We start from the raw sequence: 18128 nt of genomic DNA, 5'->3' as shown, positions 1-18128 counted from the left end.
TCCCACAGAAGGAGATGAGAGGACACGAGGAGAGTCTGGCCTTCTCTCTCCCACAGAAGGAGGTGAGTGGTCGAGGAGAGTCTGGCCTTCTCTCTCCCACAGAAGGAGGTGAGAGGACACGAGGAGAGTCTGGCCTTCTCTCTCCCACAGAAGGAGGTGAGTGGTCGAGGAGAGTCTGGCCTTCTCTCTCCCACAGAAGGAGGTGAGTGGTCGAGGAGAGTCTGGCCTTCTCTCTCCCACAGAAGGAGGTGAGTGGTCGAGGAGAGTCTGGCCTTCTCTCTCCCACAGAAGGAGGTGAGTGGTCGAGGAGAGTCTGGCCTTCTCTCTCCCACAGAAGGAGGTGAGTGGTCGAGGAGAGTCTGGCCTTCTCTCTCCCACAGAAGGAGATGAGAGGACACGAGGAGAGTCTGGCCTTCTCTCTCCCACAGAAGGAGGTGAGTGGTCGAGGAGAGTCTGGCCTTCTCTCTCCCACAGAAGGAGGTGAGTGGTCGAGGAGAGTCTGGCCTTCTCTCTCCCACAGAAGGAGGTGAGTGGTCGAGGAGAGTCTGGCCTTCTCTCTCCCACAGAAGGAGATGAGAGGACACGAGGAGTTGAGAAAAGACCCCACTGTCTGCATTAAGAGAATCTTTAAATTCTCCCGATTAGATCTTAAACTATAATACATTGTAACCAGGTTTCTATTCCCTATATTTCACAATCAACCTTAGTTACCATTTAAAATCAGGAGATCTTTATTAAGTAGGCCTATAACAAACAAACAAAAAACTCAAATTGATTTTTATTTTACAACATAGAAAATATAGATGAACCTCTTTCCTATACATAAACAATTCCTATATTGAATGGTCAGTAGTAACAGACCGTTGTGCATGCCACCCTCCACAGGAGACAGCAGAGGGTCGATGGACAGGTCTGTCCTATTTGACTCTAGGCCCAGTCCCACAAGGGACCCTACGTCCTAGTACAGACGTGAGATGATTGGTCAGATGCAATCAATATGGAAATGGATCCAACTTGCCCTTTTGATAGGCTCGGTAGAAGTTTCACCGTGTTGCTTATACCAATCAAATTCTCTCAGATCTCCACAAGTGCATATGGTGTAGTGGTTGTTCCACTGGATATCATAAGGTGAATGCACCAATTTGTAAGTCGCTCTGGAGAAGAGCATCTGCTAAATGACTTAAATGTAAATGTGTAGAATCCATTTGGGACTGGGCCTAGAAGAGAGAAGGCACCAGTGAAGTTTCATAGGCTGTGTTTACACAGGCAGCCCAAATCTGATCTTTTTGACAAATCAGATCAGCTGGTCAAAAGACCAATTAGTGTCAAAAAAATAAATAAATCAGAATTGAGCTGCCTGTGTAAACGCAGCCGTAGTCAGCAGGAGGTCAGAGTGGAAGAGATGGAGCGTCCAGCAGTATGAAGCTGGGGTGTATTCACTAGGAACCAAACAGAACAAACCTACCTACATTTGTCTAATAGTAACTCAGATTTTCAAATGGGAAACGTTTTCCTACAGTTGACACTAATGAATACACCCCGGATCTGTCAGAGAGAGCCTTCATGCTCCCATATCGTCGACCACAGCATACCACTCAATCACTTGTCTTCCTGTGCTCCAGTCTTGTCCTCTAGTCCACTCTGGGCTCTCAGGGCCTGGCTGCTGGCTGAGATGAAGCTGATCCAATGCTGCAGATCCTCAGGGTAGTCGGGACACTCCACCTGAACACACAGAGAGAAGAGGACTGAGTCGGGACACTCCACCTGAACACACAGAGAGAAGAGGACCGAGTCGGGACACTCCACCTGAACACACAGAGAGAAGAGGACCGAGTCGGGACACTCCACCTGAACACACAGAGAGAAGAGGACTAAGTCGGGACACTCCACCTGAACACACAGAGAGAAGAGGACTAAGTCGGGACACTCCACCTGAACACACAGAGAGAAGAGGATCGAGTCGGGACACTCCACCTGAACACACAGAGAGAAGAGGACTAAGTCGGGACACTCCACCTGAACACACAGAGAGAAGAGGACTAAGTCGGGACACTCCACCTGAACACACAGAGAGAAGAGGATCGAGTCGGGACACTCCACCTGAACACACAGAGAGAAGAGGACCGAGTCGGGACACTCCACCTGAACACACAGAGAGAAGAGGACCGAGTCGGGACACTCCACCTGAACACAGAGAGAAGAGGACCGAGTCGGGACACTCCACCTGAACACAGAGAGAAGAGGACCGAGTCGGGACACTCCACCTGAACACACAGAGAGAAGAGGACTGAGTCGGGACACTCCACCTGAACACACAGAGAGAAGAGGACTGAGTGATATCCCATGCATTAAAGGCCCCCTAGCTGCAGGAAACCCGATCATAATGCCCAACACCTGGCTATGGAACGCACACTGACCGTGGTATGTTGCTTTGACTTTGGATATAGCCATCAGTAAATTACACAATGTACATGTTAAAATTAAATTACTTAAAAATGTGATACCAACTTTGAATTGTAGAAATTCATATACAAATATTGAAAGCATTTATTGAGAAAACTAAACGGTGTGCAACATGAAAATATTGTCCCATTTACATAGTGTACTTTATTGACGCTCCCTAACTAGCCCAAGAGAGGCTATCCCAAGTCAAACCGGCTGAAGAAAAAAGTTGGCTAGCTTGTCTAGGCTACTTCCTGGTTAGATGGTTTAAAAAGTTACAGGCTACTTCCTGGTTAGACGGTTTAAAGTTACAGGCTACTTCCTGGTTAGACCTGGTTAAACAGTTTAACTTCTTTGGGGTAGGGGGCAGTATTTTCACATCCGGATGAAAAGCGTTCCCAGAGAAAACTGCCTGCTACTCAGGCCCAGATCCTAGGATATGCATATTATTAGTAGATTTGGATGGGAAACACTCTGAAGTTTCTAAAACTGTTTGAATGATGTCTGTGAGTATAACAGACCTCATATGGCAGGCAAAAACCAGAGAAAAAATCCAACCAGGAAGTGGGAAATCTGAGGTTTGTAGGTTTTCAACTCTTTGCCTATCCAAGATACAGTGGAAATGGGGTCATGTTGCACTTCCTAAGGCTTCCACTAGATGTCAACAGTCTTTAGAACCTTGTTTGATGCTTCTACTGTGAAGTGGGGGTGAATGAGAGGAGATTGAGTAAGGTCTCTACCAGAGTGCCACGAGCTGAACATGCACGCTCATGTGAGAGTTAGCTTGCGCTCCATTGCATTTCTGAAGACAAAGGAATTCTCCGGTTGGAACATTATTGAAGATTTATGTTAAAAACATCCTAAAGATTGATTCTATACATTGTTTGACTTGTTTCTACGGACTGTAACGGAACTTTTTGGACTTTTCGTCCGTACTTTCCGCTGGACTTGCACGCGCGTCGTGAGTTTAGATTGTGTACTGAACGCGCGAACGACAAGGAGGAATTTGGTTAGCTAGTTTAAAGTTACAGGCTACTTCCTGACTAGACGGTTTAAAGTTACAGGCTACTTCCTGACTAGACGGTTTAAAGTTACAGGCTACTTCCTGACTAGACGGTTTAAAGTTACAGGCTACTTCCTGACTAGACGGTTTAAAGTTACAGGCTACTTCCTGACTAGACGGTTTAAAGTTACAGGCTACTTCCTGACTAGACGGTTTAAAGTTACAGGCTACTTCCTGACTAGACGGTTTAAAGTTACAGGCTACTTCCTGACTAGACGGTTTAAAGTTACAGGCTACTTCCTGACTAGACGGTTTAAAGTTACAGGCTACTTCCTGACTAGACGGTTTAAAGTTACAGGCTACTTCCTGACTAGACGGTTTAAAGTTACAGGCTACTTCCTGACTAGACGGTTTAAAGTTACAGGCTACTTCCTGACTAGACGGTTTAAAGTTACAGGCTACTTCCTGACTAGACGGTTTAAAGTTACAGGCTACTTCCTGACTAGACGGTTTAAAGTTACAGGCTACTTCCTGACTAGACGGTTTAAAATTATCTAGAAGGCTGAGTGCCTGTAACTGTAGTGTTTTGGCAGATGTCCAAACTCTTCCCACGTTCAAACACACACATGAAAGCCACATGAAAGCCATGCCTCCAAGTCCTCATTTCCTTATGAGGACTAAAATCAGCCCTCCATGAAAATTCTGAATTTCTACATCAGTCGCTCGTCCTTCCACCTCCTCATTCATCTCCCCCACACCCCTCCTTCCACCTCCTCATTCATCTCCCCCACACCCCTCCCTCCACCTCCTCATTCATCTCCCCCACACCCCTCCTTCCACCTCCTCATTCATCTCCCCCACACCCCTCCTTCCACCTCCTCATTCATCTCCCCCACACCCCTCCTTCCACCTCCTCATTCATCTCCCCCACACCCCTCCTTCCACCTCCTCATTCATCTCCCCCACACCCCTCCTTCCACCTCCTCATTCACCTCCCCCACACCCCTCCTTCCACCTCCTCATTCATCTCCCCCACACCCCTGCTTCCATCTCCTCATTCATCTCCCCCACACCCCTCCTTCCACCTCCTCATTCATCTCCCCCACACCCCTCCTTCCACCTCCTCATTCATCTCCCCCACACCCCTCCTTCCACCTCCTCATTCATCTCTCCCACACCCCTCCTTCCACCTCCTCATTCACCTCCCCCACACCCCTCCTTCCACCTCCTCATTCATCTCCCCCACACCCCTCCTTCCACCTCCTCATTCACCTCCCCCACACCCCTCCTCATTCACCTCCCCCACACCCCTCCTCATTCACCTCCCCCACACCCCTCCTCATTCACCTCCCCCACACCCCTCCTCATTCACCTCCCCCACACCCCTCCTCATTCACCTCCCCCACACCCCTCCTCATTCATCTCCCCCACACCCCTCCTTCCACCTCCTCATTCACCTCCCCCACACCCCTCCTCATTCATCTCCCCCACACCCCTCCTTCCACCTCCTCATTCACCTCCCCCACACCCCTCCTTCATCTCCCCCACACCCCTCCTTCCACCTCCTCATTCATCTCCCCCACACCCCTCCTTCCACCTCCTCATTCACCTCCCCCACACCCCTCCTTCCACCTCATTCACCTCCCCCACACCCCTCCTTCCACCTCCTCATTCATCTCCCCCACACCCCTCCTTCCACCTCCTCATTCACCTCCCCCACACCCCTCCTTCCACCTCCTCATTCACCTCCCCCACACCCCTCCTTCCACCTCCTCATTCATCTCCCCCACACCCCTCCTTCCACCTCCTCATTCACCTCCCCCACACCCCTCCTTCCACCTCCTCATTCACCTCCCCCACACCCCTCCCCCACACCCCTCCTTCCACCTCCCCCACCTCCTCCTTCCACCTCCCCCACACCCCTCCTCCTTCACCTCCCCCACACCCCTCCTTCCACCTCATTCACCTCCCCCACACCCCTCCTCATTCATCTCCCCCACACCCCTCCTTCCACCTCCTCATTCACCTCCCCCACACCCCTCCTCATTCACCTCCCCCACACCCCTCCTCATTCACCTCCCCCACACCCCTCCTCATTCACCTCCCCCACACCCCTCCTTCCACCTCCTCATTCACCTCCCCCACACCCCTCCTCATTCATCTCCCCCACACCCCTCCTTCCACCTCCTCATTCATCTCCCCCACACCCCTCCCTCCACCTCCTCATTCATCTCCCCCACACCCCTCCTTCCACCTCCTCATTCATCTCCCCCACACCCCTCCTTCCACCTCCTCATTCATCTCCCCCACACCCCTCCTTCCACCTCCTCATTCATCTCCCCCACACCCCTCCTTCCACCTCCTCATTCACCTCCCCCACACCCCTCCTTCCACCTCATTCATCTCCCCCACACCCCTGCTTCCATCTCCTCATTCATCTCCCCCACACCCCTCCTTCCACCTCCTCATTCATCTCCCCCACACCCCTCCTTCCACCTCCTCATTCATCTCCCCCACACCCCTCCTTCCACCTCCTCATTCATCTCTCCCACACCCCTCCTTCCACCTCCTCATTCACCTCCCCCACACCCCTCCTTCCACCTCCTCATTCATCTCCCCCACACCCCTCCTTCCACCTCATTCACCTCCCCCACACCCCTCCTCATTCACCTCCCCCACACCCCTCCTCATTCACCTCCCCCACACCCCTCCTCATTCACCTCCCCCACACCCCTCCTCATTCACCTCCCCCACACCCCTCCTCATTCATCTCCCCCACACCCCTCCTTCCACCTCCTCATTCACCTCCCCCACACCCCTCCTCATTCATCTCCCCCACACCCCTCCTTCCACCTCCTCATTCACCTCCCCCACACCCCTCCTTCATCTCCCCCTCACCCCTCCTTCCACCTCATTCACCTCCCCCACACCCCTCCTTCCACCTCCTCATTCATCTCCCCCACACCCCTCCTTCCACCTCCTCATTCACCTCCCCCACACCCCTCCTTCCACCTCATTCACCTCCCCCACACCCCTCCTTCCACCTCCTCATTCATCTCCCCCACACCCCTCCTTCCACCTCCTCATTCACCTCCCCCACACCCCTCCTTCCACCTCCTCATTCATCTCCCCCACACCCCTCCTTCCACCTCCTCATTCATCTCCCCCACACCCCTCCTTCCACCTCCTCATTCACCTCCCCCACACCCCTCCTTCCACCTCCTCATTCACCTCCCCCACACCCCTCCCCCACACCCCTCCTTCCACCTCCCCCACCTCCTCCTTCCACCTCCCCCACACCCCTCCTCCTTCACCTCCCCCACACCCCTCCTTCCACCTCATTCACCTCCCCCACACCCCTCATTCATCTCCCCCACACCCCTCCTTCCACCTCCTCATTCACCTCCCCCACACCCCTCCTCATTCACCTCCCCCACACCCCTCCTCATTCACCTCCCCCACACCCCTCCTCATTCACCTCCCCCACACCCCTCCTTCCACCTCCTCATTCACCTCCCCCACACCCCTCCTCATTCATCTCCCCCACACCCCTCCTTCCACCTCCTCATTCACCTCCCCCACACCCCTCCTCATTCACCTCCCCCACACCCCTCCTTCCACCTCCTCATTCATCTCCCCCACACCCCTCCTTCCACCTCCTCATTCACCTCCCCCACACCCCTCCTTCCACCTCCTCATTCACCTCCCCCACCTCCTCCTTCCACCTCCCCCACACCCCTCCTCATTCACCTCCCCCACACCCCTCCTCATTCATCTCCCCCACACCCCTCCTTCCACCTCCTCATTCACCTCCCCCACACCCCTCCTCATTCACCTCCCCCACACCCCTCCTCATTCACCTCCCCCACACCCCTCCTCATTCACCTCCCCCACACCCCTCCTCATTCACCTCCCCCACACCCCTCCTCATTCACCTCCCCCACACCCCTCCTCATTCATCTCCCCCACACCCCTCCTTCCACCTCCTCATTCATCTCCCCCACACCCCTCCTTCCACCTCCTCATTCACCTCCCCCACACCCCTCCTTCCACCTCCTCATTCACCTCCCCCACCTCCTCCTTCCACCTCCCCCACACCCCTCCTCATTCACCTCCCCCACACCCCTCCTCATTCATCTCCCCCACACCCCTCCTTCCACCTCCTCATTCACCTCCCCCACACCCCTCCTCATTCACCTCCCCCACACCCCTCCTCATTCACCTCCCCCACACCCCTCCTCATTCACCTCCCCCACACCCCTCCTCATTCACCTCCCCCACACCCCTCCTCATTCACCTCCCCCACACCCCTCCTCATTCACCTCCCCCACACCCCTCCTCATTCACCTCCCCCACACCCCTCCTCATTCATCTCCCCCACACCCCTCCTTCCACCCCTCATTCATCTCCCACACCCCTCCTTCCACCTCCTCATTCACCTCCCCCACACCCCTCCTCATTCACCTCCCCCACACCCCTCCTCATTCACCTCCCCCACACCCCTCCTCATTCACCTCCCCCACACCCCTCCTCATTCACCTCCCCCACACCCCTCCTCATTCACCTCCCCCACACCCCTCCTTCCACCCCTCATTCACCTCCCCCACACCCCTCCTCATTCACCTCCCCCACACCCCTCCTCATTCACCTCCCCCACACCCCTCCTCATTCACCTCCCCCACACCCCTCCTCATTCACCTCCCCCACACCCCTCCTCATTCACCTCCCCCACACCCCTCCTCATTCACCTCCCCCACACCCCTCCTCATTCACCTCCCCCACACCCCTCCTCATTCATCTCCCCCACACCCCTCCTTCCACCCCTCATTCATCTCCCCCACACCCCTCCTTCCACCTCCTCATTCACCTCCCCCACACCCCTCCTCATTCACCTCCCCCACACCCCTCCTTCCACCTCCTCATTCATCTCCCCCACACCCCTCCTTCCACCCCTCATTCATCTCCCCCACACCCCTCCTTCCACCCCTCATTCACCTCCCCCACACCCCTCCTCATTCACCTCCCCCACACCCCTCCTTCCACCTCCTCATTCATCTCCCCCACACCCCTCCTTCCACCCCTCATTCACCTCCCCCACACCCCTCCTCATTCACCTCCCCCACACCCCTCCTTCCACCTCCTCATTCACCTCCCCCACACCCCTCCTTCCACCTCCTCATTCATCTCCCCCACACCCCTCCTTCCACCTCCTCATTCATCTCCCCCACACCCCTCCTTCCACCTCCTCATTCATCTCCCCCACACCCCTCCTTCCACCTCCTCATTCATCTCCCCCACACCCCTCCTTCCACCTCCTCATTCATCTCCCCCACACCCCTTCCACCTCCTCCTACCTTTCTCTTGCAGAGGAACTGTAGTATCTTGTCAGGACTGCTGCGCATGACGTTCTGTTTACACAACATGACAGCTGCCACCAGACCGTCCCTGGAAGAGGAAAGAGTGATAGACTGATTAATACAGGCTGTAACACGCCAAGCCAAAACAGGCTGTAACACGCCAAGCCAAAACAGGCTGTAACACGGGATGTAACACGCCAAGCCAAAACAGGCTGTAACACGCCAAGCCAAAACAGGCTGTAACACGCCAAGCCAAAACAGGCTGTAACACGCCAAGCCAAAACAGGCTGTAACACATGAAGCAAAAACAGGCTGTAACACGCCAAGCCAAAACAGGCTGTAACACGCCAAGCCAAAACAGGCTGAAACACGCCAAGCCAAAACAGGCTGAAACACGCCAAGCCAAAACAGGCTGAAACACGCCAAGCCAAAACAGGCTGAAACACGCCAAGCCAAAACAGGCTGAAACACGCCAAGCCAAAACAGGCTGAAACACGCCAAGCCAAAACAGGCTGTAACACGGGATGTGACACGCCAAGCCAAAACAGGCTGTAACACGGGATGTGACACGCCAAGCCAAAACAGGCCGTAACACGCCAAGCCAAAACAGGCCGTAACACGCCAAGCCAAAACAGGCCGTAACACGCCAAGCCAAAACAGGCCGTAACACGCCAAGCCAAAACAGGCTGTAACACGCCAAGCCAAAACAGGCTGTAACACGGGATGTAACACGCCAAGCCAAAACAGGCTGTAACACGGGATGTAACACGCCAAGCCAAAACAGGCCGTAACACGCCAAGCCAAAACAGGCCGTAACACGCCAAGCCAAAACAGGCCGTAACACGCCAAGCCAAAACAGGCTGTAACACGCCAAGCCAAAACAGGCTGTAACACGCCAAGCCAAAACAGGCTGTAACACGGGATGTAACATGCCAAGCCAAAACAGGCTGTAACATGCCAAGCCAAAACAGGCTGTAACACGCCAAGCCAAAACAGGCTGTAACACGCCAAGCCAAAACAGGCTGTAACACGCCAAGCCAAAACAGGCTGTAACACGCCAAGCCAAAACAGGCTGTAACACGCCAAGCCAAAACAGGCTGTAACACGCCAAGCCAAAACAGGCTGTAACACGCCAAGCCAAAACAGGCTGTAACACGCCAAGCCAAAACAGGCTGTAACACGCCAAGCCAAAACAGGCTGTAACACGCCAAGCCAAAACAGGCTGTAACACGCCAAGCCAAAACAGGCTGTAACACGCCAAGCCAAAACAGGCTGTAACACGCCAAGCCAAAACAGGCTGTAACACGGGATGTAACACGCCAAGCCAAAACAGGCTGTAACACGCCAAGCCAAAACAGGCTGTAACACGCCAAGCCAAAACAGGCTGTAACACGAAAAAGCCAAAACAGGCTGTAACACGCCAAGCCAAAACAGGCTGTAACACGCCAAGCCAAAACAGGCTGTAACACATGAAGCAAAAACAGGCTGTAACACGCCAAGCCAAAACAGGCTGTAACACGCCAAGCCAAAACAGGCTGAAACACGCCAAGCCAAAACAGGCTGAAACACGCCAAGCCAAAACAGGCTGAAACACGCCAAGCCAAAACAGGCTGAAACACGCCAAGCCAAAACAGGCTGTAACACGGGATGTGACACGCCAAGCCAAAACAGGCTGTAACACGGGATGTGACACGCCAAGCCAAAACAGGCCGTAACACGCCAAGCCAAAACAGGCCGTAACACGCCAAGCCAAAACAGGCCGTAACACGCCAAGCCAAAACAGGCCGTAACACGCCAAGCCAAAACAGGCTGTAACACGCCAAGCCAAAACAGGCTGTAACACGGGATGTAACACGCCAAGCCAAAACAGGCTGTAACACGGGATGTAACACGCCAAGCCAAAACAGGCCGTAACACGCCAAGCCAAAACAGGCCGTAACACGCCAAGCCAAAACAGGCTGTAACACGCCAAGCCAAAACAGGCTGTAACACGCCAAGCCAAAACAGGCTGTAACACGGGATGTAACATGCCAAGCCAAAACAGGCTGTAACATGCCAAGCCAAAACAGGCTGTAACACGCCAAGCCAAAACAGGCTGTAACACGCCAAGCCAAAACAGGCTGTAACACGCCAAGCCAAAACAGGCTGTAACACGCCAAGCCAAAACAGGCTGTAACACGCCAAGCCAAAACAGGCTGTAACACGCCAAGCCAAAACAGGCTGTAACACGCCAAGCCAAAACAGGCTGTAACACGCCAAGCCAAAACAGGCTGTAACACGCCAAGCCAAAACAGGCTGTAACACGCCAAGCCAAAACAGGCTGTAACACGCCAAGCCAAAACAGGCTGTAACACGCCAAGCCAAAACAGGCTGTAACACGCCAAGCCAAAACAGGCTGTAACACGCCAAGCCAAAACAGGCTGTAACACGCCAAGCCAAAACAGGCTGTAACACGGGATGTAACACGCCAAGCCAAAACAGGCTGTAACACGCCAAGCCAAAACAGGCTGTAACACGAAAAAGCCAAAACAGGCTGTAACACGAAAAAGCCAAAACAGGCTGTAACACGCCAAGCCAAAACAGGCTGTAACACGCCAAGCCAAAACAGGCTGTAACACATGAAGCAAAAACAGGCTGTAACACGCCAAGCCAAAACAGGCTGTAACACGCCAAGCCAAAACAGGCTGAAACACGCCAAGCCAAAACAGGCTGAAACACGCCAAGCCAAAACAGGCTGAAACACGCCAAGCCAAAACAGGCTGAAACACGCCAAGCCAAAACAGGCTGAAACACGCCAAGCCAAAACAGGCTGAAACACGCCAAGCCAAAACAGGCTGTAACACGGGATGTGACACGCCAAGCCAAAACAGGCTGTAACACGGGATGTGACACGCCAAGCCAAAACAGGCCGTAACACGCCAAGCCAAAACAGGCCGTAACACGCCAAGCCAAAACAGGCCGTAACACGCCAAGCCAAAACAGGCCGTAACACGCCAAGCCAAAACAGGCTGTAACACGCCAAGCCAAAACAGGCTGTAACACGGGATGTAACACGCCAAGCCAAAACAGGCTGTAACACGGGATGTAACACGCCAAGCCAAAACAGGCCGTAACACGCCAAGCCAAAACAGGCCGTAACACGCCAAGCCAAAACAGGCCGTAACACGCCAAGCCAAAACAGGCTGTAACACGCCAAGCCAAAACAGGCTGTAACACGCCAAGCCAAAACAGGCTGTAACACGCCAAGCCAAAACAGGCTGTAACACGCCAAGCCAAAACAGGCTGTAACACGCCAAGCCAAAACAGGCTGTAACACGCCAAGCCAAAACAGGCTGTAACACGCCAAGCCAAAACAGGCTGTAACACGCCAAGCCAAAACAGGCTGTAACACGCCAAGCCAAAACAGGCTGTAACACGCCAAGCCAAAACAGGCTGTAACACGCCAAGCCAAAACAGGCTGTAACACGCCAAGCCAAAACAGGCTGTAACACGCCAAGCCAAAACAGGCTGTAACACGCCAAGCCAAAACAGGCTGTAACACGCCAAGCCAAAACAGGCTGTAACACGCCAAGCCAAAACAGGCTGTAACACGCCAAGCCAAAACAGGCTGTAACACGCCAAGCCAAAACAGGCTGTAACACGCCAAGCCAAAACAGGCTGTAACACGCCAAGCCAAAACAGGCTGTAACACAGGATGTAACACGCCAAGCCAAAACAGGCTGTAACACAGGATGTAACACGCCAAGCCAAAACAGGCTGTAACACAGGATGTAACACACCAAGCCAAAACAGGCTGTAACACATCAAGCCAAAACAGGCTGTAACACGGGATGTGACACACCAAGCCAAAACAGGCTGTAACACACCAAGCCAAAACAGGCTGTAACACACCAAGCCAAAACAGGCTGTAACACACCAAGCCAAAACAGGCTGTAACACACCAAGCCCAAACAGGCTGTAACACGCCAAGCCCAAACAGGCTGTAACACGCCAAGCCCAAACAGGCTGTAACACGCCAAGCCCAAACAGGCTGTAACACGCCAAGCCCAAACAGGCTGTAACACGCCAAGCCCAAACAGGCTGTAACACGCCAAGCCCAAACAGGCTGTAACACGCCAAGCCCAAACAGGCTGTAACACGCCAAGCCAAAACAGGCTGTAACACGGGATGTAACACGCCAAGCCAAAACAGGCTGTAACACGGGATGTAACACGCCAAGCCAAAACAGGCTGTAACACGGGATGTAACACGCCAAGCCAAAACAGGCTGTAACACGGGATGTAACACGCCAAGCCAAAACAGGCTGTAACACGCCAAGCCAAAACAGGCTGTAACACGCCAAGCCAAAACAGGCTGTAACACGCCAAGCCAAAACAGGCTGTAACACGCCAAGCCAAAACAGGCTGTAACACGCCAAGCCAAAACAGGCTGTAACACGCCAAGCCAAAACAGGCTGTAACACGCCAAGCCAAAACAGGCTGTAACACGCCAAGCCAAAACAGGCTGTAACACGCCAAGCCAAAACAGGCTGTAACACGCCAAGCCAAAACAGGCTGTAACACGGGATGTAACACGCCAAGCCAAAACAGGCTGTAACACGCCAAGCCAAAACAGGCTGTAACACGCCAAGCCAAAACAGGCTGTAACACGCCAAGCCAAAACAGGCTGAAACACGCCAAGCCAAAACAGGCTGAAACACGCCAAGCCAAAACAGGCTGAAACACGCCAAGCCAAAACAGGCTGAAACACGCCAAGCCAAAACAGGCTGTAACACGGGATGTGACACGCCAAGCCAAAACAGGCTGTAACACGGGATGTGACACGCCAAGCCAAAACAGGCCGTAACACGCCAAGCCAAAACAGGCCGTAACACGCCAAGCCAAAACAGGCCGTAACACGCCAAGCCAAAACAGGCCGTAACACGCCAAGCCAAAACAGGCCATAACACGCCAAGCCAAAACAGGCTGTAACACGGGATGTAACACGCCAAGCCAAAACAGGCTGTAACACGGGATGTAACACGCCAAGCCAAAACAGGCCGTAACACGCCAAGCCAAAACAGGCCGTAACACGCCAAGCCAAAACAGGCTGTAACACGCCAAGCCAAAACAGGCTGTAACACGCCAAGCCAAAACAGGCTGTAACACGCCAAGCCAAAACAGGCTGTAACACGGGATGTAACATGCCAAGCCAAAACAGGCTGTAACACGCCAAGCCAAAACAGGCTGTAACACGCCAAGCCAAAACAGGCTGTAACACGCCAAGCCAAAACAGGCTGTAACACGCCAAGCCAAAACAGGCTGTAACACGCCAAGCCAAAACAGGCTGTAACACGCCAAGCCAAAACAGGCTGTAACACGCCAAGCCAAAACAGGCTGTAACACGCCAAGCCAAAACAGGCTGTAACACGCCAAGCCAAAACAGGCTGTAACACGCCAAGCCAAAACAGGCTGTAACACGCCAAGCCAAAACAGGCTGTAACACGCCAAGCCAAAACAGGCTGTAACACGCCAAGCCAAAACAGGCTGTAACACGCCAAGCCAAAACAGGCTGTAACACGCCAAGCCAAAACAGGCTGTAACACGCCAAGCCAAAACAGGCTGTAACACGCCAAGCCAAAACAGGCTGTAACACAGGATGTAACACGCCAAGCCAAAACAGGCTGTAACACAGGATGTAACACACCAAGCCAAAACAGGCTGTAACACATCAAGCCAAAACAGGCTGTAACACGGGATGTGACACACCAAGCCAAAACAGGCTGTAACACACCAAGCCAAAACAGGCTGTAACACACCAAGCCAAAACAGGCTGTAACACGCCAAGCCAAAACAGGCTGTAACACGCCAAGCCCAAACAGGCTGTAACACGCCAAGCCCAAACAGGCTGTAACACGCCAAGCCCAAACAGGCTGTAACACGCCAAGCCCAAACAGGCTGTAACACGCCAAGCCCAAACAGGCTGTAACACGCCAAGCCCAAACAGGCTGTAACACATCAAGCCAAAACAGGCTGTAACACGGGATGTGACACACCAAGCCAAAACAGGCTGTAACACGCCAAGCCAAAACAGGCTGTAACACGCCAAGCCAAAACAGGCTGTAACACGCCAAGCCAAAACAGGCTGTAACACGCCAAGCCAAAACAGGCTGTAACACGGGATGTAACACGCCAAGCCAAAACAGGCTGTAACACGCCAAGCCAAAACAGGCTGTAACACGCCAAGCCAAAACAGGCTGTAACACGCCAAGCCAAAACAGGCCGTAACACGCCAAGCCAAAACAGGCCGTAACACGCCAAGCCAAAACAGGCCGTAACACGCCAAGCCAAAACAGGCCGTAACACGCCAAGCCAAAACAGGCCGTAACACGCCAAGCCAAAACAGGCCGTAACACGCCAAGCCAAAACAGGCCGTAACACGCCAAGCCAAAACAGGCCGTAACACGCCAAGCCAAAACAGGCTGTAACACACCAAGCCAAAACAGGCTGTAACACGGGATGTAACACGCCAAGCCAAAACAGGCTGTAACACGGGACACGACACACCAAGCCAAAACAGGCTGTAACACGGGCTGTAACACGCCAAGCCAAAACAGGCTGTAACACGCCAAGCCAAAACAGGCTGTAACACGCCAAGCCAAAACAGGCTGTAACACGCCAAGCCAAAACAGGCTGTAACACGCCAAGCCAAAACAGGCTGTAACACGTCAAGCCAAAACAGGCTGTAACACGTCAAGCCAAAACAGGCTGTAACACGCCAAGCCAAAACAGGCTGTAACACGCCAAGCCAAAACAGGCTGTAACACGCCAAGCCAAAATAGGATGTAACACGCCAAGCCAAAACAGGCTGTAACACAGGATGTAACACGCCAAGCCAAAACAGGCTGTAACACAGGATGTAACACACCAAGCCAAAACAGGCTGTAACACATCAAGCCAAAACAGGCTGTAACACGGGATGTGACACACCAAGCCAAAACAGGCTGTAACACGCCAAGCCCAAACAGGCTGTAACACGCCAAGCCCAAACAGGCTGTAACACGCCAAGCCCAAACAGGCTGTAACACGCCAAGCCCAAACAGGCTGTAACACGCCAAGCCCAAACAGGCTGTAACACGCCAAGCCCAAACAGGCTGTAACACAGGCTGTAACACATCGAGCCAAAACAGGCTGTAACACGGGATGTGACACACCGAGCCAAAACAGGCTGTAACACACCGAGCCAAAACAGGCTGTAACACACCGAGCCAAAACAGGCTGTAACACACCGAGCCAAAACAGGCTGTAACACACCGAGCCAAAACAGGCTGTAACACACCGAGCCAAAACAGGCTGTAACACACCGAGCCAAAACAGGCTGTAACACACCGAGCCAAAACAGGCTGTAACACACCGAGCCAAAACAGGCTGTAACACACCGAGCCAAAACAGGCTGTAACACACCGAGCCAAAACAGGCTGTAACACACCGAGCCAAAACAGGCTGTAACACACCGAGCCAAAACAGGCTGTAACACGCCGAGCCAAAACAGGCTGTAACACGCCGAGCCAAAACAGGCTGTAACACGCCGAGCCAAAACAGGCTGTAACACGCCGAGCCAAAACAGGCTGTAACACGCCGAGCCAAAACAGGCTGTAACACGCCAAGCCAAAACAGGCTGTAACACAGGATGTAACACGCCAAGCCAAAACAGGCTGTAACACAGGATGTAACACACCAAGCCAAAACAGGCTGTAACACATCAAGCCAAAACAGGCTGTAACACGGGATGTGACACACCAAGCCAAAACAGGCTGTAACACGCCAAGCCAAAACAGGCTGTAACACGCCAAGCCAAAACAGGCTGTAACACGCCAAGCCCAAACAGGCTGTAACACGCCAAGCCCAAACAGGCTGTAACACGCCAAGCCCAAACAGGCTGTAACACGCCAAGCCCAAACAGGCTGTAACACGCCAAGCCCAAACAGGCTGTAACACGCCAAGCCCAAACAGGCTGTAACACGCCAAGCCAAAACAGGCTGTAACACGCCAAGCCAAAACAGGCTGTAACACGCCAAGCCAAAACAGGCTGTAACACGCCAAGCCAAAACAGGCTGTAACACAGGATGTAACACACCAAGCCAAAACAGGCTGTAACACACCAAGCCAAAACAGGCTGTAACACATCAAGCCAAAACAGGCTGTAACACGGGATGTGACACACCGAGGCAAAACAGGCTGTAACACACCGAGGCAAAACAGGCTGTAACACACCGAGGCAAAACAGGCTGTAACACACCGAGGCAAAACAGGCTGTAACACACCGAGCCAAAACAGGCTGTAACACACCGAGCCAAAACAGGCTGTAACACACCGAGCCAAAACAGGCTGTAACAGACCGAGCCAAAACAGGCTGTAACAGACCGAGCCAAAACAGGCTGTAACACACCGAGCCAAAACAGGCTGTAACACACCGAGCCAAAACAGGCTGTAACACACCGAGCCAAAACAGGCTGTAACACACCGAGCCAAAACAGGCTGTAACACACCGAGCCAAAACAGGCTGTAACACACCGAGCCAAAACAGGCTGTAACACACCGAGCCAAAACAGGCTGTAACACACCGAGCCAAAACAGGCTGTAACACACCGAGCCAAAACACGCTGTAACACACGAAGCCAAAACAGGCTGTAACACATGAAGCCAAAACAGGCTGTAACACAGGATGTAACACACCAAGCCAAAACAGGCTGTAACACATCAAGCCAAAACAGGCTGTAACACGGGATGTGACACATCAAGCCAAAACAGGCTGTAACACGGGATGTGACACATCAAGCCAAAACATGTGATGTCATAAGGTGAATGCACCAATTTGTAAGTCGCTCTGGATAAGAGCGTCTGCTAAATGACTTAAATGTAAATGTAAGTTTAAAGTACAGCTGTCCCCCCGTCACACACACAGCTGTCCCCCCCGTCACACACACAGCTGTCCCCCCGTCACACACACAGCTGTCCCCCCCGTCACACACAGCTGTCCCCCCCGTCACACACAGCTGTCCCCCCCGTCACACACAGCTGTCCCCCCCGTCACACACAGCTGTCCCCCCCGTCACACACACAGCTGTCCCCCCGTCACACACACAGCTGTCCCCCCCGTCACACACAGCTGTCCCCCCCGTCACACACAGCTGTCCCCCCCGTCACACACAGCTGTCCCCCCCCGTCACACACAGCTGTCCCCCCCGTCACACACAGCTGTCCCCCCCGTCACACACAGCTGTCCCCCCCCGTCACACACAGCTGCCCCCCTCGTCACACACAACTGTCCCCCCCGTCACACACAAC

At 53.5% G+C, this 18128-nt stretch overlaps 1 protein-coding gene across 2 annotated transcripts in view; it reads right to left on the bottom strand.

Moving 5' to 3' along the window:
• Positions 1 to 770: 770 nt before the first annotated feature.
• them6 (thioesterase superfamily member 6) overlaps positions 771 to 18128 on the bottom strand; it is a 27467-nt gene continuing 10109 nt past the window's right edge. Inside the window, exons 4-5 of one of the 2 annotated variants that reach the window (XM_055882422.1) lie at positions 8800 to 8890; positions 771 to 1722 (exon numbers count right to left, since the gene is read on the bottom strand). In XM_055882422.1, coding sequence (XP_055738397.1) covers positions 1600 to 1722; positions 8800 to 8890 — 214 coding nt within the window. In that variant the 3' untranslated portion in view covers positions 771 to 1599. The other variant, XM_055882421.1, reaches the window with a different exon arrangement.

Source organism: Salvelinus fontinalis, chromosome 26, assembly GCF_029448725.1.
Source record: "Salvelinus fontinalis isolate EN_2023a chromosome 26, ASM2944872v1, whole genome shotgun sequence".
NCBI lineage: Eukaryota > Metazoa > Chordata > Actinopteri > Salmoniformes > Salmonidae > Salvelinus > Salvelinus fontinalis.
This window is presented reverse-complemented; position numbering and strand designations above follow the sequence as displayed.